Genomic DNA, 27,112 nt, shown 5'->3' on the forward strand with positions numbered 1-27,112 from the left:
TTGACTGTTTGAGACTTAACTGGTTTGTTTCGGTCATTCTGCTTAATACATGTATTCCCCTACGTTAAAAACAAACACTGCCCTACTACTCCTCTACATTACACTCTAGTGAAAGATTATTTAGCCTATTTATTTATTCATTTTGTAAGTGTTTAAAACTAATACAAAAAACTTCCAACCAAATTTGAAAAGATTAAAAAAAAACGTTGTGACTAACCCTAAATAAGTCATGAATATAGGCAACACAAAGAACACATTTACCACTACAATGTCCAAAGTATGACACAGAGTATAAATTAGCCACTAAATACTGAGATTTAAGACACATAGTTATCACACTGCATCACATCATTTAGTAGTTAAAATAGTTAAAAGAAGTATGATCAAATATTGTATACTCGTATAGTGGTATTATCAATATTCATTCTAAGAGGGACCATTCTGCATCAATTCTCTGATTATTTTTCTTTATGCCTACTTTTATTCAGTAAAACAGTTTGAATGCAGAACATAGATCACAGAGGCCAACTGGTTAAAATAGGTCTATTATTATTTTTTTGATACTTCTTTCAATGTTAATCTTTAATCGATTTTATCTCCCAAATTGTATTTTCTCGTAAATTGGCTGTTTATAGTTTCATTAAAACAATCAATTAAGCTCGTGAGTTTTATAAATGTGTTCTCTATATTATCAGCCACACAGCCTATATGTCCCTGCATTGGTCTTCACCTGCACTTATTTCTCCTGTCATTTCATCACCTCCTGCTGCAGGGACATCGTAAACTAAAACACTTTGAAATTTCGTTCCCTCTTTACATGCAGTTTATTATTCAAGCCTAATAAGTAACGTTATCTTTCTTAATGACACGACTTATTCATTATTTCCATCCTCTGTCTGTCTGTTTTTTTAACTACCAGTGGAAACATGTGAATTACAGCACTGCGTGGTGGACATGCGCGAAGCTGCAGCGAATATGGCGGCTTGCATCTGTTAGAAAGTGGACTCTCCCCTCTAAATACGCTGTTCAGAAGGTGGGTACGGCTCATGTCTCATTGTTTCTCTCATGAATGGCTTCTCTCTGTGTTTGTTTCCCGGTTTGTGGTGAAAGCCTTGCAGTTTCTTCCCCTACTGCTGGTCCCCGCAGTGGCAGACAGCGGTGTGTTTACTGTGTGCAGTGCTGTGCAGGCGGACAGCTCGTCGGTTACAGTGCAGCGACATTGAACTGTGCAGAATTCCCTTCGCTTTCTGTTTACTGGTTTCCTGCTGGAAAAAAAATGCTACTAAGAAAAGGTTGGGCGTGAGACGGCAGCCTTGTACTATCGCACGAGACTGAGAACACGTTATAAGGTTAGCAATGTTTTAGCCTGTGTAATGATCACTGTCCCGCCCACCAAATGTGACCATAAAGCAAATGAAAATGCGTCACACACTTTTCTGCAGAGTATATTGTGACCCTCGCTCATTCAGACATTAAAACTTATAATATTAATCCTATGAAAGAAGCTATGTTTACCTTATAAACTACACATGCATATAACCTTGTTTTACAGATGCAATAGTGCAACAACTTCATTTAAGCGTTGTTATCAAGAAAACTAAATAGGTCTCGATGACAAAGGTTCTCAATAAAAGTTGTGTTTGGATATGAAACCTGTAAGTGACCACCCTGGAGAGGACGCCCTGCATGCAGCGGCTCACACCCTGCAGGCTCCAGCAGTAATGTGTTCCAAACCTGTCCTCAATCCAAACTCAGATAACAACAGAGGAGGCTGTAAGGAGGGTCTTCAGTTTGGATTTGAGGGTTAAAGTCTGTAACTAAGTAAGAAAAGAAGAATATTTCCCTTCTCGTCCAATAGAAAGGTGCAACATGAAGGGGCAATGCAGTACTCTGCTTTTCTTTCAGATTTAAATGTACTGAAAGTATGGAAGATTGAGCAGACCTGTGTGACAAATCTGTAGAATAATCTGGATTCTTTTTTCTATAAATGTAGTTATTCTTTGGTTATTCACCACAAAATGGCAAGTGTCCAACTTTTAAAATGTTTTTTTCCCCTTCAGTTATTATGATTTTCATCAGTGGGAGGCTTTTGTAATTTTGAGCAAGCTTTGGAGTTGTTAGATCTCAGGGTGAGGGCTGGTGCATTATCTGATTTGTAATTTCACTTTTCTTTTACTTGAATTGATTCATATTTTTCCTTAAACATCTTTTACACTTTTCCTGAGCTGGTCCAATGATATACATCAGGGACCAGCCATGAGAAGTAACAAACCCAATGGTTTCTCGATCACTTGTTGGTTGAATAATGGCTAAATGTCAATCTGTGCCGTGATTTGGCTCTTTCTTATCCAATGTGATATTAAACTGAATATATTCAGGTTTTGATCCGACACATTTTAAGATAAGCATTCTGAACTTTTATTCATTTGTTTTTATTTTATTTCATGGATTCTTTCAAATCCTGATGATGAATGAAACAAATCTGAAGTATTTCAGGACAGAAAAAAATCTTAAAATTCCACGATGGTTATTGCCGCATTCAAAGCCCTCCTTTATTGTCCTCTGGCAAACAAACTCAGACTCTTCAACGTAACGTAATGGTGAATTATAACTGTAATGTTATTTTTGCATTTCACTTTTTATACAGGAAATTCCGTTTCAAGTGTTGAGCAATGAGCAAGCTTCACACAAAATGAGAAGAATGAACCAAAGCAAGTCCACACAAAAAGTCAGTCTTTGATTCAGTATTAACCTGGTTATGCAAATGAAGAATTGTTTAGTGTACTAATTTTTATTTCACATTGATAGATAGATAGATAGATAGATAGATAGATACTTTATTGATCCCGAGGGAAATTCAAGTGGTTAAAAAAAAAGAGCCTATATTTCATTTAATCTTTATGTAACTTTTTGTTATAACTATAATTACACTCTGTTGACTAATTTAATAAAATAATTATAATAGTACAAGTAGCAAAAAAGGGAAACAGTCCAACTGTATCAGTTAAATCATTGTTTTTAAGTCTTGCATCACTATAATAAACGTCCTTGATTAAAATATAAAAACTGTGTTTAAAAAACGCTGGGGAAACTCCTGTCAGGTAGAAAGTTACAGCCTAAGAGCAGGTCTCAGGTCATTTTTCTGATCTCTGGTCTGTTCAGGTTTGTGAACGGGTTGTAAAAGTAAGTGTTTCCTGGTCTAACAGGGTTTTTGTCTGACCATCTTGAGTGGGCCAGACAGTGCAGAGCAAACACTGAGGCAGTCTGGTTCTGAGCAAGGAGCAGAGCTGGAATCCTTTTCATGTCAGCCAGCAGACGTCCTACATCCACACGTCTTAATGGCTTTTTATGGCAGCTTGGAATCTTTATGGCTTCTTCTGACTCAATGGGATTCGCTGCAGATACAGAGGGCTGGGTGGGGGGAGTGGTGGGGGGGCAGCCACAATACAGTGCAGATGGTCAAATCTTTCAACACAAGGGAACAAGACGATGTCTGGCTTCCAGAGACATGTTAACCTTTACATTTTTGGATAAAAGGAAAAATCTTGGATCCATTCACCTCTTCATTTCGAGACGGCCCTCTGATCAGGCGGCGGGATAATGCAGAGAGTCTTAGAAACCCTGGATGCATGGGCCAGATTTTCAGCATGAACCGTGTGGTAACAGTTTTATTGTATTTATATATTAGAGTGACTCAGAGTAAATGTTTATAATGTGGCAAAACTGATAACTTTTCTATTATTTATTCTCACTCGTATTCTCACGCGACATTTTACAGAACAAGCCTCATGAATAAAACAAAGTAATTACATTTGAGTTCCTTTTACAACATCAGACTTTCCTACCCACTTTGCAGCACTGTGTGAGTCCCATATGCTCATAATGCAAGCAGACACTCTTAACTTTACATTGATAGCAAGCGTGGCAGTTTATTAAAGCTGTAAATCCCTTTAGTTTGTAACAAATTTACAAAAAAAGACTAAAAAGTGAAGTTATTTAGGATTATTTTCAGACTTTATCTTTAAAATAAAACTATTTCACTAAATAACAGGTACCAATAACTAAATAACTAATTTAGCAGGACAAGTCTATGAAATGGCAGCTGTTGAAAGCAAATATATTCTCCTCTATAAGAGTCCTCTTCATAAGACAGAAACTAAGAAAAAATACAGAACACATACAAGGCAAGATATACAACAATTTATGAATGATTCAAGGGTTACCTAAAGGTTTGAAATGTATCAATACAAACTAAAAAAAGAAAAGAAAGATTTCCAAGGAGTGCACAGTGGAGAACAACGTGACAAAAAGAAGTCCCAGTTTTTGCTCTAAGAAGATGCAGTGTGAAATGTTTGAAGCCTTCATTTAAATGAATGGAGATTTGGAGCACACCTCAGTTTGCTTCACACATGTGGAACATCAAATAAAAGTGCTTCTTCTTTGTCTTTAGCTCTGACTTTGGCATCTTTCAGTGGATATATCCTGCACTATCTAAGAGGTCTGCATCATTAATAATGACCTGAAACCACTTAGTGCTTTACAAACAGGAAAGTGTTTAAAAATCAATCCTCTTACTCATTGGACGTCAGGTTAGCGTTAGGGCACAAATGATGTTATCCCTCTTCTTAGTCTTAGTGGTTATGTGTGTCAGTTTGTCATCTTAGATTTGTTGTAATTATTCTGATCAAACAGTGATTTAAAAAGAATCCCAACTTATCATTTTTTGTTTTTGTCTTTGTTTTTTTGGTAAGTGCATTATGGATTTTTCTTTGATGGTTTTTGTCTCCTCTCCAGTGCCTGTGCAGATAAAATCCTTCCTGACTTCACCTCTTCTTCAGCAGCACGTTGAACTCTGCTTATCATGGGTCGTACGCCACACAGAGGTACATATTCATGACACTTTGTCCCTGGGTGCTGCTCTTGTACGGCTCTCTGTGCTCAGTTTGATGACATACAAGCTATCTCAGAACGGTTGTAATAGCTTGTTTTTATACGGCCATTCTCACAGTAATTACAGTGTGTGTTTCAGTAGCCACCAGATCCTGATGAGCTGTTCAATCATCTTTTGATTTCAGATCAAAAAGAGGAGAAGGAGAGACGGAGCAGCATCACAGCAGGCTCTGGACTCGACAAAGCCAACGGTTGGCAGCTCTGATCTCTGTCTTCATTGTTGATCCTTTTATTATTTGCTGGATCTAAATCTTTCAGTCAGTCGTTTTGTTTTTTGCATTAACTTTTGTAAGGGGGCTGGGACATTAATCGAAAGCAACATATTTCCTTAGTCATCAGAAGATTTTAGCAAGCCATGCAAATTGTCCCACAAATACTGATCTGATCTTTCATTCAGATTGATCATCTTATTTTTCTTAACTTCCTTAATTGTGCAGATTTAGCTACATAGAGGTGTGAACAATAATTATATTGGCATTCTCTTTTGTCTTTTTTGCATCCAAATAAATGAATTGTGTTATTTACTTACAATAAATAAGTAATACACAGTCCAATGAAATATCGAATATTAAATGAAGACACCCACACATCATGAGCAGGGCTGATCACAGCACGGTTTTACGAGAACACAATCCCTTGAATCTGCAGGGAAGTTATTGCCTGTGGTGGATAAACTTACACTCACTTCAGCAGTGAAAGTAAATTCAAGGTTTCTTATTTTTTTGCGTTATATTTTCCTCACCGTCCTATGACAATGATTGAGTAGTCAGTAGTATGTTTCTGTTTTTCTTTTTTGTTGCTAGAGCCGTTCAGTTGGGAGGACTATTTGAGAGAAACGTCCTCGACTGCAGCATCGCCTACATGCTTCAGACAGGTAACTGATCAGCATGACTCACTTTTAGACTCTTTCATTTCCCTTAAAGGTCACATGTACTTCTTTTCAACAAGTTAAATACTGCATGTCTCAGAGCTCCACTAAATTGTATGTGAAGTTTCTTGCAAAAGATCCGTTGCCTGTGCAGGCGGACAGCTGTTTTTTTAGCATGCTTATCAAGCCCTCTATTTCAGCCCTGCTCAGAACAGGCTGTTTATGATGTGCCTGTAGCTTTAATGTCAGAGGTGAGCTTAGATTGAGGATGTCCAGGGAGTGGATGTACTGTAGCGTGGTCTTTCTCGCTGCATGCTTTATTGTTTACGTTGAGAAGGTGGACTCTGAGGGCAGAACAAAGACTTAGCTGTGGGAGTGTCACCCACCTTGGGGGAGGGTTACTGCCCTTTGTGATGTCATGAAGGGAAAGTCTCCAAACAGCTTGTTTGAGCACACGTTGTCTGAAAAGCGGAGCAGGCAAAAGACAGAGATGATGGACTTTTATCATAATTGAGAGGTTTGTAGACAAACTAGGGACACACATTAGTGTTAGAATATCATGGTAAAGTGTATTTTGCACAATATGTGACCTAAGTTGTTCCCTTTAATGCCACTTGTAAATGTAAAGATGCTGAACACAGTGTCCAGCTGCTCAGAACACTTGTGCTCTTTCTGAAGTATTTCATGTAGGTGTTTCTTATTAAAAGATAAATCATATTTTATTGTACACTGTTTGTAAACATAGCTAAGACTAATCATACATGTGTCAGTCTAAGAATTATGTGGCGACAAAGTCAGATATGTTCCTTTGTGGCATTGAGCCCCATTGTTTTGTTTTGTCTCTAGGATGAAAATGAGTATTTAAAAATGTTCCGAAAAAATCCTGACTGAAAATAGTCTCAAAGAAAATTCTGTATAAATAACTCTAAGGGCATTTTAAACTTTTTTTAAACACAATAACTTTTATTACTGGTATGAATGCTTTGGGTGTTAATTTCATGAGCATTTTGTGTTTACTCCATCAATAGTTACAAATAGGCCCAGACAGACTTGAAAGGAACCAAATCATTTATCTGATCTGAGTCTGTTCAAACTGTCACAAACTGAACCTCTCATGACAATTAAACAAAACCATTTTTAATTTGGAACCATGCTGGTTGGTTAGAAGTTTATGGGCATATGGTGTATCAAGCTTTTAGAAAGTCATGGTGCTACGTGACAGTGAGTGAACGTCCCTCTCTGTCCCTCTGCAGTCCAGAGTCCCACCCTCCAACGACTTCAAAGCTGGCATGAAACTTGAGGCTCGGGACCCTCGAAACTCCAATTCTGTGTGCATTGCAACCGTGATGGGCATGATGGGTACGCGTCTACGCCTGCGTTTAGACGGCAGCGACAACACCAACGACTTCTGGAGGCTGATTGACTCGTCAGAAATCCAACCAATAGGAACCTGTGAGAGGAACGGGGACATGCTGCAGCCACCGCTTGGTGAGTGTGAGGAGGACCAAAGTTTTATGGTCAGTCTTTGCAAAGCATCACACGGCAAGAGAAGAACCTTCCTTCAACTGTAGCTGTAAGAGGAAGTCTGTTTTCTTGCCTTCCATGGACATGTCCAGCAGGAAGCAACACAGTCAAGTTGATTTAAGTGCAATAAATCCACTTAACATCCTGTTGAGACACAAAACATTTCTGTCTTACTGGGGAACCCATTAATGCCTCATAAAGCATTTATTGTATAATCAAAGTAACACTTTAGGAAAACAATAAAATGTAAATGACCCTTAATGACACTTTTACTCTTTGAAATAAAAGACTCTCTAAAGCCAAAAATCATTTTACAGGTTGTTTCCAATGAGCCAAAATAGGCCTGCTCAACTTAATAGTGCCTATTATACCCATTATAAAGTTATCATGTCGTGTATTGTAGTTTGACCTTCATTTGTGTTGTGTTCAGGTTTCAGGATGAACGCCTCCTCGTGGCCCATGTTCCTTCTGCGGACTCTGAGTGGAGCAGAGATGGCCCCCGCCTCTGCTTTTAAAAAGGTAAGGACGACTGGAAGAAGAGAAGAGCAACACTTTTTATGTTTTTGCTCACTTCATAAAATCAATGAACAAAGTTTGTAGAAGAAAATAATAATCATCTCTGTGTCTTTGAATATTATAAATACAAGCTCACGTTCAATTGAATATAACTGCAGTAATTCATTTAGACACAAGGGGGAGACATTTATCATTTTCACTAACAGACAATCTCGTACTAGTAAAAAGTTACAGGATTTATCAAAGAGACTCTTCATATAAAACATACTTTGTTACAATCAAAAAAATTATCGAAATTGTGTTTAGTCATTAGTTCTACTAGATTTCTTCTTTTCTTGTCAAGTGCCCTTAATTTTTTTTTATAACGGGGCACTTTAAGTTCTTAGGAGTGTACTTGGACATTACTCTCCTGCAGGCTGATAGGAGGGATCCCCAAGAAACTCAACAAACTGATCTGCAAATTCACTGATGTTGGGTGTGGTGGGGTTGAGCCAGACAATCTGACGGCAGTGTCAGTGAAGGAAGTTTTACTCCAAGATACATATCATCTTGGAAAACGTCACCATCGCACTCAACGACGTGCTGCTTAAACACAGGAGCACATTCAGTGCAAGACTCATTCCCCCATGATGCCCCACAAAACGCCACAGAAAGTTATTTCTGCATGGAGCCACAGACCCTACAACTTCTCCCTCTGAGGGTTGGAAACGCTGCCTGGCCTTGGACACTCTTTATTTATTATTTATCTCATATATTCATCTAAGTGTGTCTGATTCTGACCATTTGTAGGATATGCTGGTACCTGTTTAACTCTGTTTATTGTTTATTGTTTGTTGAACTCTGGTAATCCATAATATTAATGACCTGCGTGTGCATCTGTTTGTCTGTGTGTGTGTTTGTGTGTGTGCGTGTGTGTGTTCAGGAACCAGTCAGCCCACCTAAAAACTACTTCCAGCCTGGAATGAAGCTGGAGGCAGTGGACAGGAAGAACCCCTATCTGATTTGTCCAGCCACAGTGGGAGAGGTCAGAGGTCAGGAGATTTTCGTGATGTTTGACGGCTGGCGAGGCGCCTTCGACTATTGGTGCCCCTTCGACTCAAGAGACGTCTTCCCCGTGGGTTGGTGTGCTCTGACAAAACACAGCATACAGCCACCTGGAAACTTCTGTAAGTGATGCTTTTAGTATTTGTTTTTTTCCCTGCATGGTTCGAATTTCAGCTGAAGAATTTTCACTGACACCATATCTTATTATTACATTATTATTTCAGATCAACATTATGCATACACATTTACTACACTATATATTAGCGTGTTGTAACGTCACTGTTCAACATTAAAGACCTGTTTTGAGAGTGGACAGCTGTTCTCTCAGCGCCCTGAATAACATTATCATTATTTACCACTAGAGGGCAGCAGATTACAAACTCTGATGTATCAGCTTGCTTAGCTGTGATGTGGCATCTCCTGCATTGATGATTGATTTTTGATTCTTCTAATCCTCGCTGAAGACTCACAGAGGCTTGTTAAGAATTTGTGAGTTCATTTAGATCCCACTGGTATAGTTTGCATTTGAAACTTAATATTGAAATGTGCCTTTTAACTCATCTTTGCTCCAATATTCGGCTTGACAACCTGTGAAGAGTGGTCGATGAAAAACCACTCCTTTTACCTGAAGTAAAAAAAAAAGTCTAGCAATGTTACAAAATCCTTCATTCAATTTCGCCCAGAAGTCAAAGTACAAATGTTTTACAAACCAACAGTACCAGAAGACAAAGATCTTATTATGTAGCATGGCCCATTTCACACTGCTGGGCAGATTCATATGTAGGGATAGATCACCATTTACAATGGATCATTTGAACCCTTACCTTTAAAAACAATAGTTCATGTCAGATGAAATTGGAAATCAAGCCTGTACAATGGACGTAAAGCAGTGAAATGGAAGCACTGAAATAAAGTACAAGTTGCATCAAATGTAGCATAGTGCAGTTCTGAATGGCTGTTCTGTCCAAGCTCGACCAGTTCAGTACGTCTGTGGGACACTAGAGGACATGTACAGTATACTGAATAAATGAAGGAAGCCCATTCTGAGACGCTACACCTGGTCTCGCTAAAGAGCTGCATTTGGTGAAGTTATGTGAAGATTCCGTGTTTTTGTGATGGACTGATGTCACCTACTGTATCATCAACTGAAGAAGAAAAGTAGATTATCTGAGCTGCACCGTTTTAGTAAAAGGTTTTTAAATCAGTCACTTGAATAACTTTTCATTAAATGTGAGATTTAAAAATCTTACATTGATATCAAACCAGAACCATTTCAAACTTCTAAATATGTTGACCTAAAACTTAAACATGTGAATAAATAATAGTGACCCTTTTTGAGCGGACATCAGTGGCATGATAAAAAGAACAGGGGTCTAAAAAAAATCTGCAATACAAGAATTAGGAAATACATGGAAAGCAGTGTGAACTTACAAAGTTAAAGTCTTACATTGGGAAAACCAGACAAAGATTTAAAAGATGATGTTTTTAGAAACATGAATTACTGGTATTCATTATTGAAGATTAGTAAAGTGGTATGAAGACAAAGTCAGAGAGGCTGGTACATTGTTAAGAGACATTTAAGCCTCTTCTTTTTTTGCTGTAAAGGGATGAATTCATAATAAATAATTTATGTATTGTCTGTGATACAAATTCTCTTTATAATTAATTGTGAGATTTGGCAATAAACAAGATCCTCAATTCAAATGTAAAAAAACAGGATGACTATTTTAAAAAGCCTTTTTAATGCCAAACAAAAGTGCAGATTAATTTGAGCGCTCTTCATATAATATAAAAAACACAATGCCACACGCCATGTCACGTCTGACTGTTTCTTTTAACATCCCCCATCTGTGTCTGTCTGTATGCACAAATTACAGCTTAGCCTGATATTCTTTAAGTGTGCAGCAATACAGAGCTATTAATTATCCATCAGGATGTGATTATACAGTACGTACACTCAGCACTTACAGGAGAGTGTCACCATGTGATTTGCACTAATGCTGAAGCTTAATGTTCACGGTGAAGTTTCTTTGGCGGATATTCAGACATTTGCAATCCATCAAAATCGCTTTGACTAATGGCTCTGGAGTTCAGCTGTTTATTCTGAGATTTTTTGGTTTCTCAGGTTTATAAATATCAATCATTGTGCTGGTGTTACTTTACATTGGCTGTAATCCAGCAGTTTTCTCCCCTCTGCCATGTGGTTTTTTGTCCTTACCATGTATCATGTGTATTTGAATAACCAGGATCAACAGCCTTCTTGATGAATGTGAAGTGTGTGTATTTGTTTGGGTTTCCTTTCACTTTGTTGATGGATGACAGCAGTTTCATGTCGGATCATGTTTTCTGTCCTCTCCCAGTGAGGCAGTCAAGTTTACAGACTTTAACCAGTCTTTATGTTTGGATGCAAAGAAAGATGTTCAGATCTGCTTCTTCCAGGGTTTTCCATACAAGACTGAGAGGTTAAAATATATACTCTGTTATGTCTTAGAAGAATAACTGTGGATGCAGGGAGCAGTTACAAGTAATATCTCAGTATCTGTGATTCAGTTCACCAGAGGCCAGTTCCATAAGCCCCTCATTCATTGCCAGTTTAAGGCGCTCTTGTTACGCATTGCCTGCAGTGTGTAATACAGTGAGGCGGACTTACGGGGGAAAGTTGTTTCAACCCTGATCCAACATCGAGGGTATGTGGGTGAAACAGTGTCAGTGTACAACACAGATGTGTGTGTGTGTGTGTGTGTGTGTGTGTGTGTGTGCATGCCCGAGTGTGTGTGTGTGTGTGTGTGTGTGTGTGTATGTGAAGCTCCTACTTCCACAATGCCTATTGCGTCCACAATGCTGTAACACAATGTAAAATCACACAATGGGACAGCAACATTATGTGTTTAAGTATAAAAAAGTTATGTTGGATATTTGATCACGTCTGGAAAGAGAGGTGACCCCAAGCAGACGGGTAGTGGCACAAAATGAACAAAAAAAGTATATAACTATATACTAATAAAACGTCTTAAGCCTGACTCAAGACGTTGTGATTGTTGGTATTTATCACCCCTAACAGTATTTTATTCTCGTGAAATAAGTTGTAACTGTTAATTATTTCCCAGTCAGTGGGGTTTCATAAATGGCACACAGTCCGTAGGGACTTGGGTTGTGAGCAGGTTCACTGATTCAAGTCCTGATGCGGTCTAAATCTGGAAATGTGTCTAGTAGCTGGAGAGAGCACTTCCTGAGCACTGCAGGGGTGCCCTTGAGCAAGGCACTGAATTCCCCTTACCAGTTCCGGAGCGCCTCCTGGGGTCACTCTGACGTCTCTCCATCAGTGCGTGTCCATAGGATCCTGTTTGTATATGAGTATGTTTCAGCCTAAGGTTTGATCCAAAAATCTTAAATCGACATCCGTCTGAAATCTGAGCATCAGTTAGCTCTTAGCTTAGGTCTGTTTTTGCTTCTGTCCGGGTCTGTACCTGTGTGACTTTTGTTAATTGTTAGTGAGCTTAATTTGAAATTGAAAAGAAGCTGAGAGAAAAGAAATATAAACAACCAGACAGCTACTGTATGTTTGTGTGTGAGTAAGTGAATAAAAATGGGCTGGGTAGAGGTGTTAATGAGCTGAGAATTAGCTGTACATGTAAGAGTAAGAGTGAGACACACTCTAATTACAACTGTGTTAAACATGTCTAATGAGTTTCATAAAAATAGTCATTTTGCTCTTCCTTGCTTCACATAATAAGAAGCTACTGAAGATGCCAAGATATGGTGTCTAATTGTTTGTTTTTCTGTACAGTATGCTGTGATCATCACTCAAAATAGCTTTTCATATCATTTGTAGGAAATGTCTTTGTCTTTCTTTGTTGGCATTAAATTGGGTCAGAATGCAGAAAATAGTGGGCTGAATAATGCATGAAGAAAGGCGTGTGTATTTTAGCAGATACAGACAGATGCCTGTTTTTGTCTATTTCACGAAAATTACGTTTTATTTTCCCAGCATATAATTCAGAAGGTGGCACAAAAAAATGTTCGATGAGCTGGTGTTTTGGCAAAACTTATACTTGTTCAACTTTTAATAGATATTAAAATCATTAAGAAATTCAAAAAGATTTTACCCTCAGAGTCATCCAATAGAAATGCTATGTGAAAAGACCTAAAAAAAAGCTTCAGAATATCAAGATTAGTGTCTTATAATTATGTTTATATATGTTATTTGGCATTAAGAAACAAAGCTGCGTATATACTGTATGTTGGTCCTTTCAGAAGCAGATTAAGACGTCTGGGACTAAAGGGACTTTTCCATGTAGACTGACTTCTCTGCTGCACATTGTTCTTGAGTCAGGGTGAAACGACCGTGTGACTGTTTCCCGGCTGTGCTGGACCCAGCCGTCTCTCATCAGTATAATGTCTGCCTGGGTTTGGGTTACGCTGGGGGGGCAGGACCCACCTCTCGGCCCTGACAGCGTTTGGAAAGCTTACTTATGTGTTCAGGAGTTTGGCTTTTTTCAATCAGGACTCTTCAGATCCAGTTTAACCTTTTACCCTCCAAATCATCGTTCTCCCCATCCCCCCATCAGCCCCTGCATTAACCCCTCTCCCCTCCCCCCAAGGGGCTCGCTGAGAAGCAGGTGACTGATGTAGACTGTCGATATGGCCTACAGATAACATGAATAAAGGGCTCAAATCCCCCCCCCCCCCCACCTCTACGCCACACCCACCCACTCTTCCTTCCCTCAGTCTACCCCTCCCGTGCCCCTATGCAAATCTACCCCCCTCACCCCCCACCCCCTGCTGCTCATTCATTGGGAGGGAAGCTTTGCCGAGGCTTAAACCAGCGGCAGAATCAGCTACAGCAGCAGCGTGGGCTTTGTTGTGGACTACAGCCGGGAGAAAAGAGGCACGCAGAGAGCAGCTGATAGAGAGACTGAAAAAAGAGAATGACATGCACATGAGGAGGGTTTTTTACAAGAAAGTTAGGAAGAGGAAAAGCCTAGACAGAGACAGGAAACAAATCATCACCAGCTCAAAGAGCAAGAGTTCAAAGAAAGAACCAGGAAGCAACTGTACTTGTATTGTTTGAGACATCAGCACTGCTACTACTTGTACCTTTGACTCTACAACTGGGACTACTGCTACCGCTACTTCTGAGAAAGACAAAACTGCAGCAGTGAAGTTCTGCTTTATTGATTGGGATTTCCTGGTGAGTTTGAGCTCTTTACCCAGCTGTATCCTTTCACTCTTTATCCAACGCAACAGAAAACACGCCTGGCATAGATTTGTGAGATCATGTTTCAGATTTGTTATGGGGGATTGTGTGTTTTTTTTTCCTTTTAGGACAACCAGTTGCAGTGTAGCTGTAAGTTGCAAGCACTGTACAATTTGTTGTTGAAGTATTTTCCCCCTTTTTTATGAGGTGAGAGTTTACTGAAAATCTTGAAAATGTAACAAATTGCACACATACACATTTTTCTATCATTGACCCACATTTCAGGAAGGACTCATTTCTTGTAAAATGTTTTTTCTTTCCATTTATAATAAATCAGTTCCTTTATACAGCTTAGATTACCAACTTAAAACTCCTGTTTTCTTTAGTTTATCTTCTAAATTAGAAAATTGGGGAAGTCAAAGCTAAATCTGCTCTTCTGGTGAAAGTTGCATGTGGACTCATGTGTTGCAGCCTCCTCCTCCTCCTGTGTAAATGATTACAGGCTGCTGTCTACACTCTTTCTTTGTTTAGCATGAAGACTTTTTAAAAGACTAGCATCCATTCAGTTTAACTGTTAGAGAAAAGAAGCTGTTCAAAATCAGAGAGCCCAAAAGTCTAAGTCGGAAGATCGGTTTGCTGTAATTAAATTTGAGGCTCCATGTGTTTTGCATCATGTGTAAAGCACAGGGAATGGGTTTGCAAAGGATTTAGGCAAGGATTGATGGGAATCAAACATGAAGAACACTGATTTTATGCATCAGATTTTCTTTTTTTTTTTTTTACCACCCCATCTTATTTGTCTCGTAGAAAGGTGAATATTTACATTAGTCCAAGTCTGAAAAAAGTGTTTTTCTGTGTTTTAAAAAGCTGACTTATCATTCTGGAGACCTATGCAGCGACACATTGTTGTGTTTATACTTACCTTGAGGCCATTTTATTGCTACTTCCCCCTTTTGCTTGTTGCACACACACACACCTGAAACTATGCTGTTCAAGAGTTTCAAACTACTTCAGATTCACTCAACAGGGCAGCCCATGTGTTTGTGAATGTGTGTATGGCTGATTGGTCTGTTGGCAAGGCGTGTGTGTGTGTGTGTGTGTGTGGGGGGGGGGGGGGGGGGGGGGTGTTGTAATTAGATGAGAACTACTTTGTGGAGCCCTTCCCCCCTCCCCTCAGACAGCAGACACACTTCGTAGCGACCCCGTTCTCATGCGTGCACATTCACCCACACATTGTAATATGCTCACACATGCACACGTTTCCTCAGGCTGAGCTTCACACAGGTCAGCGGGTCGACTTGGAATTATACAGCCATGATCAGAAACATATGTCTCTGTTAAGTTGCTGCGTATGCATGCAGGGACACCACGCTCAGATTGGACGTGTTCACATTCAGATTTACTCAACATGTTTCTTTTGTGAACCTGAGTAATTTAAGATCTTTCAGAACATTTGCTAGTTATTTTCAAAACCACTCTGCAGGCCTAAGGGCTTAATAATGCATCCTTTTCTACATTTTATGGCAGTCATTGGAAGATAAAACGAGAGCATACGGAGCAGACAGTTTTTTATGTCTTAACTGATTAAAATTCACTGCAACACTTCTGAGTGTGCATTTTTTTTGTGTAATTCAAAAACAACATGCGGGAATGAAGCCACAGGTCGGATTCCAACCCGGGCCGTCCACTCTGGAGGACTAAGCTTCTACACATGGGGTACTTCTAGGCGACTGGTGCCCCATTTGTATCATATTTTAAGGTAAACAGATCAGTTTTCTGTTGGTAGTTAAAGCACATGCACAAGCAAATTGTATAAGGTATCAATAACTAGCTTTCTTTGTCCATGTTTACATCGTGGATATAAACATTTGCTGATTTATCTGTTAACCAGAAACAACAGGCTTGTTAAAAATGTTACACTGGGCTCCATGATACTGCCATTTACATTTTCAAACAATGAATGAATGAGTATTATTTTTTGCAAAGTCAAAGCTCATGTGAGGAGTTTTAAGCCGGTCATGAAACAGACTGAAATAAAAACGGATGGGCTGTGACCTGTAAATGAAAACCAGACCTCCAGGAATAGATTGATCACTTATATGAAGTTATTTGTTGATTGTCTTTTTCATTCACTTTCCTTAGAAAAAAAACACTCCGATGAGCGATAAGATTTAATGACTTTTGAAGGGTAGATTTTTTTACCTTACATAATACTACTGGCTCATGTACAGGACATGCTCTGTAAATAGATACACATACTGTTGGGTCCACATGGATGTACACAAGTTTTCCCCCTTTAACCATTCTAAAGCTGCAAACTTAACCAACAAGTAATGAGAGAGTGATACACTAGACGTTTCAACTCTATACAGAATATTTGCTAATAGCCTAGCGGTTGTAATGTGCGCCTCACGTATGGAGGCTGTGGTCCTCATCACAGCAGCCAACGGTTCATCCCCCACTGTCTCCTCCTAATGTTCCCTCTCTCTTCAGTTCTTCTGTCAATAAAAACAAAAACTGCCTCAAAAAAAACTTCAAATAATGATACGAACAAGTGGACACAGCCCTTTGAAATAACATGCAAATATAACAGATTTCTGAAGTTGTAAACATGCTGAGGTGGTGAGTTTTTTTTATACTTGTGTGAGGATAAGCTGATATTTGATAGTAGGTGACACTAATCACTAGTCTGGAAAAGGTAGCCAATGATGTTGTTGCAGCGACTGTCACCCAACGTGAATGGATTAGACTTTCGTTTCTACAGCAGGCAAAGATCAGAGAAGCCCCCCAACTCGACTCCCTTATGCCAAATTTAAAACCTGCTGATTCTGATTAAGTAAAGATGATCTGCCTTTGTAGGGCTTATAGCTTCTTGCTCTGTGTGAATGAGCATGCCACTGTGTGTGCAGGTTGGTATCATTCCTCTGAGAGCACGCTTTGTGTGACCGCTCGCCCTCTGAAACAAAACACGGCTCGATCCTACGCCCACTCTCGCTCATTTCCCAATTAACAGCTTTCAGGGTGCCCAGGCCGACCCCCGGAGGATACTGTAAACCTTGCATAGTGTCTCCATATTCCCTCAATCAAGGAGGCTCTAATGAAAGCCTCAACCCCCTGAGAGCCTCCACATGCACTCTCAAACCCCCCCACCCCTAACAGACACACACACACACACACACACACACACACACACACACACACACACACACACACAGTGGCCCTATGGTTTCGAAATAGGAGATGCTTTGCGTTCCCCTTTCCTCCTTTTCTTTGTTTCTTTGTGACTAATTTTTGCGCTCTTTCTTTTACAATCCTAAAGGGATGATTATGTGATCATAACACATATTCACAATCAAGGCTTATTAAGGGTTGTTTAATTGGATTTTTGATTATAATAGGATTTAAATGAAGCAAACTACAGTAAAGTGTGTTGAGTCTGACTTATTTAACAGGCAGACAATTTACAGAATTACATACAATTACATACTCATCTACCGAAAATTTAACAATTTTCATGAAAAACAAAACACTTTGCCAATGACAAGCAACATAAACAAATACAAATCAAAACTCAACTAAATGTTCGACTGTCCCTCTCGTTTCCTGTTTTTAAATTTTACCTCCAAACGTTCCTTTTTTGACTTTTGTCTTATCTTGAGTTTTTTTAATTATTATTTTAAAGTCCTGTTAATTGAAATAATTTCAGGTGTTTGGTTTTTCTATTCTGTTGTTCCTGTATGATACTAAGTTTATGAATAGACCCATCTGTTGTTTCCTTACCTGACACACCGCCAATAATTCAATTGAAGCCCAGAAAGGCATCTGCCAATAAACCCTTGTACATAGCAGCGTCTGTGTACGTGTGTGTGTGTGTGTGTGTGTGTGTGTGCATTTTTTAAACAAGCCAATCTGATGAAAAAAATGGATAAGTAGAAGCTCATTCCAGTTGAAGTTGCTGTCATAGATGTGCAGTCTTACAAAGCAAGATAAAATAAGTGATTTCTCAGAATATTTTTGAAACAATATCTCGTTGTGTACACAGTTAAATATTCTGTCTGGTGTTAATTGATTATTTTATACATTTTCCCATCTTCGCTGTGCATACGTTTTGTTTAGAAGAATTCAAGGCCTGTCTCGTATCAACACCTACTCTCAAATATGCCGAGGTTATTTCATAAATAAAAAAAAGCCTGGGCTATTAATTTACATTTTTATGGTATCTTGAATGACTTGGACACTTACACTCTCATTTTTTCCCCATCGTATCTCAGTACAGTTCACACAGTTCACATCTGAATATAAATCTTTTAAATGAGCCTTATTTAACATTTTTGTTTAGGTTTCTGTATTTAAGTCTATTATTATTTTTATTTAACTTAACTAAATAAGATGAACAAATATTCTAGTTCTCAAAACACCTCATTTTACCGTACATTTGGATGTCCAAAACAGGAATCGTTAAAATGTTATTATACTTTTTAGGTCCCACTTCACAATTGTCTCAGAAATCCAATATTTACTTTTCTACATTGAAAAGAATTTCAATCTTATCACCATAATCATGATTTTTCGCCCTGTTGGAAGAAGCAGGTCTAAAGGTAAGGTCTAGCAGGCAGGTCTCGAGGGACTCATGACTTTTGACTCTGATTTCAGTAGAGGGAGGGGCTGAATACAAAGGACCTGTCAATCTCAGAGGACCCTGGAAAATCTAAACAAATCTCCTCTGCAGGACACCACACTTATTCATTCCCCCCTCTACTTCTTGTTTTTCCTCCCTAATTTCTCCTTTATCAGAAAATTATTTTCTTATTATACAGTTTTGTATTATTAACCTTTCTAATTGTCTTAAGTGCATTGCATTCTTACATTTGGATTACAAGAAAGATAAACGTATCTATGCTTTTTCTTTCCTTTCTTTCTCTTCCACATCTCATTATTTCCAGTTACCCTCCCTGGTGCACTCCTCGCCCCTGTATCCTCCATCTCACCCTCCCTCTCCACTCGTCGCTCCTTGTCCAACTCTTCCTCCTCCATGCAGACCTCGTACAGACTACCCAACCCCTTACCGCCCCTCCCTGTGCGCAAGGGTGTCCGAGGTCGACGTCCCAAATCCCAGACCATCGCTTTGTTGAAGGCAGCGGCCGAAGCTGCGGCGGCAGCGGCAGTTAATGGAGCGTCACAGAGCCCTGCCAGGACCGGCTCTGAGGCTCAACTGGCCCTCAGACCACACAAGAAGAGGGGGCCTAAACCGAAGAGCAAGGTGAGATGTCACAAGAGCTCTCATCTGTTATGGTTCAGTCCATTGACCCTGCCATTTTACTTTTTATGCATCCTTGCAGAAAATATTTGGATAAAGAGGATTAAAGGTCAGAGGGGCCTTTATAGATAAGCAGGAAGTTCTGTGAATGTTTTTTTTAAAGGAGAAGACCAGCTTTGATTTAGAAGCTGTATCAGTTAAAAAAAAAAGACTTTAAAAAATGATCATCTAACAGCCTTTGTAGATTACAGAGTTACTGAGAGAGGGTTTGTTTGTTTGTTTGTTTGTTTTTACTCCAGAAGAAGCCTCAGGTGAGGCACTCCCTGGGGATGCCATCAGTTACAGCTCCGCCTCCTGAGACCAGACTGAGCTCCATCCTTGTGTCCTCAGACAACAACCAAAGCAACGGCTCTAATGTAGTTTGCACAGGTGAACTGGATTAGTCTGTCTCCTGAATGTGTAGACCTTCTGTTTATGTTACATTTCTGAATGTTTGTGGTGTCGAACTCGAGCTTCACTCATCATCAACAGCAAGAATACAAATATGTGATAATTGGATTTTTTTGTGTGTTTCTCTCTTTCTCTTCGGGTCATCCCAGTGTGTGTTTATGTAAACAAACACGGTGACTATGGACGGCATCTTGACAGAAAACTAGTACAACAGCTCCCAGATCACTTTGGTCCAGCACCAGTCAACGCTGTGCTGCAGCAAGCTGTTCAGGCCTGTGTTGACTGTACGTACCAGCCCTCGGTGCTGCTGTCCTTCCTACAGAGCCAGTCTCACACCGGAGGCGAAGTCATCAGAGGTAAATGTTTACAGGACAACCAATCCCTCTGAAAGGAGAAAACGCCTTGTGGGTTACAAGGTGATCTCAGTACGATACTGACTTTGTTTAATGTGAAGTGCAAAACCCATGTTTTGGCAATTTAATCGGTAAAACCAATAATCCATTCCCCCCTGGGGAGAAATTTTATTTTCCTTGAAAAGAGAAACATAGCTGTTATCCACCTGTTTAAGGTGTTTTTATTATGCTAAGCTAACAAAGGCCTTCAGTAACTTCCTGTATGCCGTAAACACAGAAATATCCACAATGTATTGTCTCGTCAAGCAATTGAATAAGGTTTCACAAAAAGAGCTATTCTCTTGCAAGTAACATCAAAATAAAGCTCTAGATACATTCTAATGGATTTTATAATAAAAATCAGTTAGCTGAAATTGGTTTGAGCACACACTTTTGTGTGTGTGAGTGTGTGTGTGTGTGTGTGTGTGTGTGTGTAGCAGCAGCTGACATGAGCACTGTGTCTGTAATCAGAAATGACATGTGCGTCTAACCTGTTATGGGGTGCTGGGATTGGATCTCCCTCGGGCTGCTGGATTGGGAAGACTACGGTTGAGGTTGGATGGGGGGGGGGGGGGGGGTCTAATTTGTGGATTTGTGAGGGCTTGGCTTGGGTGGGAGGGTGCAGAGCAGTGTTGGTGAAAAATGCGGGTTTGTGTTTATAAAGGGAGGGAGCTAACCCTAAACCATCTGCTGCTTTTCTTTATCTGTGAATGTCACAGCCTGTGTGTGTGTGCGTGTGTGTGTGTCTGTGTGTACGTGTGTGTCTGTATATGTGTGTACGTGTGTCTATATACGGCACATAGACTAATAGTTGTTTGTGCTGAGTGCCCCTCTCTCCCTTATCAGTACGGTCTGAGCATGGTATCCGCTATGTGAAGCTGCCCTCGGCCTCCAGCACGTCTTCTGTGCTGCGGTTTCTGGAGAACATGTGCCAACATCTAGAGAGCGACAGTTTGTTCAGCTCGCAGCCGTTCAGCCCCTTCACCAACAACACACGCTTCTACAACAGGACGAAGTCAGGTGGGCAAGTTGGTCAATGGAGTAACAATTACAAGAGCACAAAGCAAAGCAATATGAGGGGAGAAAGTCAAATAGAAAAGACTTTGGGAAATAACGCCATTAAATTAATAACACACATTTTATAAGTCTCATTGTCTGTGTGCACAACTGAAAGCAAACTTTGTCAGTTCTATTTTAAGTTGTCTCAGTAGTTCTCTGAACCTGTCTTATAACAGAACCAGTGTCCCACACCGAGAATGGTCTGTCCAAAGATGCCAACACAAAGGATCCAGCTCCCAGCACCCGCTCCCTTCACAGCCCACCAGACTACAGAGCAACAAAGAAGGAGCGGCCATATTTCCCTGGACAAACACACACACCGCCACCCCTAAAACGTGTCAGCTCCAACCCTACTGAGCACGCCAATATGAGTGCACAGAGACGAGTAGAGGGTAAGCTTAACTACACACGGACAGTTACCAGGGCAAAATGATCCTAAAAACTAAAACTGAAGTTTTAGTCCTCGGTCCTGAGGCTCAGAGAGAGAAACTTTTACCCAAATTACAGGCACTATCTTTTAATCCATCCACACAGGTGAAAAACCTGGGGGTGATTTTAGACTCTGAGCTGACCTTTATCCCACACATCAAGAACATCACCAAAATAGGTTTTTATCATTTAAAGAACATAGCCAGAGTCCGCCCCATTCTCTCTCGGGCCAACACGGAGACGCTAATGCATGCTTTTATCACCAGTCGTATCGACTACTGTAACGCCCTGCTCTCTGGTCTTCCTAAAAAGAATATTTCATGCCTACAACTCCTACAAAATTCAGCAGCTCGTGTCCTGACGAAGACCAGAGGGCGGGCTCACATTACTCCGGTTTTAGAATCACTGCATTGGCTCCCCGTGTCTTTCAGGATCGATTTTAAGGTTCTTTTAATGGTTTTTAAGTGTATTAATGGTCTTGGGCCTTCTTATCTGTCAGAATTGCTTTTACCATATGAGCCTTCGCGGTCCCTGCGCTCCTCCGGCAGAGGTCTTTTAGTCATCCCAAAAGTCAGGACACACACCCACGGCGAGGCATCCTTCAGTTTTTACGGCCCTCGCCTCTGGAACAGCCTGCCGGAGGACCTCAGGGCCGCAGAGAACGCTCATATTTTTAAGAGCAGGCTCAAGACCCACCTTTTTAGTCTAGCTTTTAAATAATATTTATTCATTTTATCTGTTATGATTTTAGCATTTTATGTTTACTTATCTCTTACCATCATTCTATTGGTTTTAGCTTTATTCAGTTTATTGTTTGGCCTCATTTGAAAAGTTTTATGTATTTTACGTCTCTTGCCAGTGTTTCCTCCGAGGGAGCCCTCTGTGTCGGGAGCGGTGGAGGGCTGTGGCTGCCTGGGCGCCGTCCTGCGGTGTCTGGGTGGAGGTCAGGGGTCCCGGCCCCGCCTCCCCTGGGCACCCTGTGATGGTGCCCCTGATGGCCGCGGCCGATCTGCCGCTCTCGATGCAGACGGCTCCTCTTTGGCGTTTACTTACCTGGTTCATCCGTACTCAGCCTTCTGTCCATATCATTGATGCTGGTGTGTGTGCATGTGTGTGTATGGGTTTAGGTCTGCGCATGTGTGTTGGAGCGTGGGGTGACTGTGAGTATGACTGTGAGTGTGATACTGTCTGTATGCGTGGGGGATGGGGGGAGGGTGGGAATGATTTTAATGTGATTTTAATGTGATGTTAACATGTAAAGCACTTTGTGCTACTTTTAAAAGTATGAAAAGCGCTTTATAAATAAAGTTTGATTTGATTTGATTTGATTATTGTCAAATCACAAATCACTCCATTCTGTGTAGTTTAAAGACTTCTTGTTTTCATGAGTTGACCTACGCAATTGAACTGCTCTTCCGATGCAGAGTAGGTACCTACTAAAGTCAAAAGGGATTCTGATTGTTTGTCTGTATTTTACAATCTTTTAATGAGAAGGGAGTTACGCTTCTGCTGTGAAGTTTTCCCATTTGAGAAGTGACAAAAGTAATTTGGGGTTATTAGTCCATTCTTGAAATTAGTTGATACAGTTTTCTTCACGTGAACTAAACTGTTCTATTTATAGATAATCTGGGCAGGTTTATTGTTTGAATTTCGGACTCATTTTCAAACATTGTTTTCTATGTTCAGTCAAAGTAGAATACAATCTACTGCTTTAGCCAGCTGACTCAAATGAAAACTGTGGATTTCTTGGTAATTATGCTTCTGGCATGATGAGTTGTTGTGCCATGTTAACGTACAACTTTAACTCTGATCAATAATATAATTTGCAGATGGTCTGATTTTTGATTATGGCGTCATTATGATTGTCCTGTCTTTTGCCTGGACACCTTTACAGCAGCGAGCTCAACAACAGGCCCAGACCAGGCGAAACAGGACAAGGAGGGTTCAGTTAACGACGCTTCTTCCTGGTCAGTAGATGATGTCATACGGTTCGTCCAGGAGGCTGATCCTCACACTCTTGGCCCGCACGTTGACCTGTTCAGGAAACATGTGAGTACTTAATTAGTTTTTATATGAAATGTTTCCTATGTCCTGTATGAAGCTACACTAACACTTTTTTTTTTACGCAGTCTCGTATATCATTTTGTCATCTGGTCAAATAAACTCAGAGTTTTTGTGTCTGTGTTTAGGATTAAGCAGGCATGAATCTCCACCAGATTACTCTTTAATCAAGTCATTGTCATTCTGTTTAAATAGTTCTGAGACAAATTGTTTGAAACATGTCCCCTATGACATCATTCTACTTCCTTTACAGGAGATTGATGGCAAAGCCCTGATGCTGCTGCGTAGTGATGTCATCATGAAGTACATGGGACTAAAGCTGGGACCGGCACTCAAACTCTGTCATCACATCGAGAGGCTAAAACAGACCAAGCAATAGAGGATGAAGGCTCTCTTTTCTTTGCGGACATATAGACACAAAAACACAAGCATGTGATATATTACAGTGATGGAGTGCAGTGCAGATCCACCTGAATGAAGGGTGACGTTATCGCCTAGGACATTGAGGTCTTCCTTTCTTTGTGAATTTGGGGGTTTTAATGACCTACAAGGATTTTACAAAAAGAAACGTACACATGATGTGTGTTTTAAAAACTGATTTCAGAATTTTTTTTTAAAATAAGCTGTTGAAATATGACTACTTTATCCACAAATTACCATATGCCTCATTTCCACTCAATGGAACTTAGGGCCGGACTCGTCTTGCTTTGAATTGTTCATTTATGCTTTTCAATGGGCAACCCATATGGACAGTTCCTGGGACCACATATTTTTTAATAACTTTGGCTGAAGTTTCAGGCTACCAGAGTCAATGCTAAAATGCAGCATCAAAATGCTGCTCCCATGTGATTGGTCGGAGAACAGCCCTCAGATTTGCGTCAGTCATGGGACACTGTACACAACCCCCAACACCCGTTTTGTTCTGTTTCATCTTTCTGATATTTTTCCTATAACTTAGCACTTACTACTACTGAACACAAATGAAGAGACTTTCAGGAGGAGAAGAGGTATGGCATGATATATATACATATAAAAAAGCTCATCGCTGGTAGCATACTAAAAATGCTCTGGCTATTTAGTGTGGGCTGTAATCAGTCAGCAGCAAAGGCCTGATAACTGACATATTTTAACATTATACTATTAAAACATTTTTATGGCTAGTCAACTGTTTGCATTTCTTTCCCCTATTTATGTCATCAACGCAACAGTACAAAGCAAGTACAGAAGGTCCCTGTACCTAGAAGGCAAAAATAGGTTTATTTTTACATTGAATTTAGGTCATTCCTCGGAGCAGGTAGTGTAGGTATGACTTCTCTAAATGTAAGTTTATTTTTTTTGCCTTATAATGAATCACTGTAGGACATAGTCTATCAAACCTGTATGTAGTTTAGCCTTTTAGACACCAACATCAACCGAAGGGTTTCTGTCTCTTCAGATTATGAAGTGGTTATTTAGTCATATTAATAGTTCAAAGGCTGGAAATCTCTGCAAACCGGAAAGTTTGTTCCGGTTCTCAGTGAACGTCTCACTGTGTCGTTTCTAACAATGCAACATTATGACATTATACACGCATACATGTTTTTGAATGATTTTGTCTGTTGGAGAAGGTCAGACTTGGTTAATGCAAGCCACTCATTGTATAATCATAGCATTAAGTTGATTATGGCGCAAACATGTACTTCTCTACAAGAATGCCCCTGGTACATGCATTAGTGCATTAGTGAAGGAAGGGTTGCATTAAAAAATCAGGAGTCTTATTATTTCCTGAACTGAATCTTACACATATTAATCCTGTTTTTCATGGGTAAGGTTTGGTTGAATTAAAATACATTTTATTTACGTGTTGGATACTTTGTTTTGAAAGAAAACATTTCATGAGTTTCTGCAGGGCAGGCTGTACTTATTTGTATCTTTTTTTGAGTGCTGGAAGACATTCAAGCTTATGGTTTCAGCTTGAATCATGACATGACTACAAGATTGTAATTTTCTTTGGGACACACACATGATACACAAACGAGTAGGCCATCAACTGTCTAGTTTAAGTGCTGTACAGAACACTGAGGAAACTATTTTGTAAAAAGTTACTAGGTTGTTTTTTAAACAGTGTATCAACTTGTATGAGGCGTAAGTGTAATCAAAGTTGTTTTCTACATTAAACAGTTTTTGCGTGCACCATCATATAACTATACATACAGGACGACGTTGTGTCTTAGTGAATATTCACGTCTAAAAGTATTTATCAGTTTTTGATGGCAGAAATCCAAAATGTTCTGAATATTTCAGAACCATTGTCAAACCAAATCATGTGTGTTGTAGCTGTTTATCACTCTGTTGCTCTTCTGTAGTGTTAACAAGTTCATACTTGAAATGATCTTGCTTTAATGTGAAACTCAGGTTTTAGTAGGGGTTGTTTTCTAGAGGATGTTTTACATCATTAGCATTGTGTGTTAATTAATACAACATAAAGGGACTGCACAATAACCAACTGTATATTTTTAATGCCTTTTGATCTATTGCTTGCAGCAGCTCATGTATATATGCGATTTTTTACTGTAAGTTCAACAAAAGATGTTTGTTTATTATGTTTGATATGCATTCACACTATTAAACATTTCTGTAAATCACCTCGAGGCTTAAGGCCACCATAGCTGTATGAGATTTTTTTTACAAGCCTTCCTGACCTGCGTTGTTGTAATGAGTTATGACTAATGAGACCATCAGGGAGTTTAAAATGTCCAGCAAAGGAAAAATCATCTTGTTATTTAAAAGAAGACAGCAAAGGTAATAAAGGATGTATTAAATTACAGGACCTTATATGGAAGTAAACCATTTCCCTATTTCTGTTTCCTTTTGATGATGGTGGGACGAGACAGGATTTAGCCCCCCAGTTTGTGAACACTTATGCCCAGTCAGTTGAACGGGTTCCTAAAGTAAAAGAATATTTTAATGAGAAAACTAAAGGCAAACCCAAGTTTTATATACATGAACAAAATGCTTAAAAAAGTATAACTTTCAGGGATGAACTCACTTCAGTTTTAAAGGTTTTTTTTTTTTTAAAGAGTTTTATGTCTTTGTGTGTTTCTGTCCAGAGGGGATGGGGGATGGGGGTATAGGGTGAAAGGATCATGGATGTCTTACTTAAGTAAAAGTGACAGTCCCAAAGGAATCATTGTTCAAGAGATCAGCAAGCTCAAATAGCTCACCAGAAGCATCCAGGATGAACAGGCTAATTACAACTGGAATTGCAGATCCTTTAGGAATTATATATACTGCTATCTGAAGGGGTTTTAATCACATCCCGGTTAAAAGCTCTCCTACCTCAGCGCTGTCCTATTATTTTGAACTAATAAACATGTAAAACAGAA

At 39.7% G+C, this 27,112-nt stretch overlaps 1 protein-coding gene across 5 annotated transcripts; it reads left to right on the forward strand.

Moving 5' to 3' along the window:
* The first annotated feature begins 767 nt into the window (after positions 1-767).
* On the forward strand, positions 768-26,372 carry scml2 (Scm polycomb group protein like 2). Of its 5 annotated transcripts, XM_079339028.1 has the most exons (15): positions 768-844; positions 940-1,033; positions 4,795-4,883; positions 5,076-5,141; positions 5,754-5,824; positions 7,072-7,306; positions 7,773-7,861; positions 8,781-9,024; positions 19,043-19,359; positions 19,656-19,785; positions 19,956-20,162; positions 21,045-21,218; positions 21,434-21,649; positions 23,581-23,735; positions 24,001-26,372. In XM_079339028.1, the coding sequence occupies exons 3-15, from the start codon at positions 4,862-4,864 to the stop codon at positions 24,124-24,126; spliced, it is 2,052 nt and encodes a 683-aa protein (XP_079195154.1). In that variant the 5' UTR covers positions 768-844; positions 940-1,033; positions 4,795-4,861; the 3' UTR covers positions 24,127-26,372. The 5 variants fall into 5 exon arrangements, with proteins under 5 accessions (XP_079195154.1, XP_079195157.1, XP_079195158.1 ...); XM_079339031.1 differs by lacking the exon at positions 768-844 and having other exon boundaries at positions 903-1,033; positions 23,584-23,735; XM_079339032.1 differs by lacking the exon at positions 768-844 and having other exon boundaries at positions 903-1,033; positions 19,659-19,785.
* The last annotated feature ends 740 nt before the right edge of the window (positions 26,373-27,112 follow it).

This window comes from Symphodus melops (assembly GCF_947650265.1).
Source record: "Symphodus melops genome assembly, chromosome: 3".
NCBI classification, from domain to species: domain Eukaryota; kingdom Metazoa; phylum Chordata; class Actinopteri; order Labriformes; family Labridae; genus Symphodus; species Symphodus melops.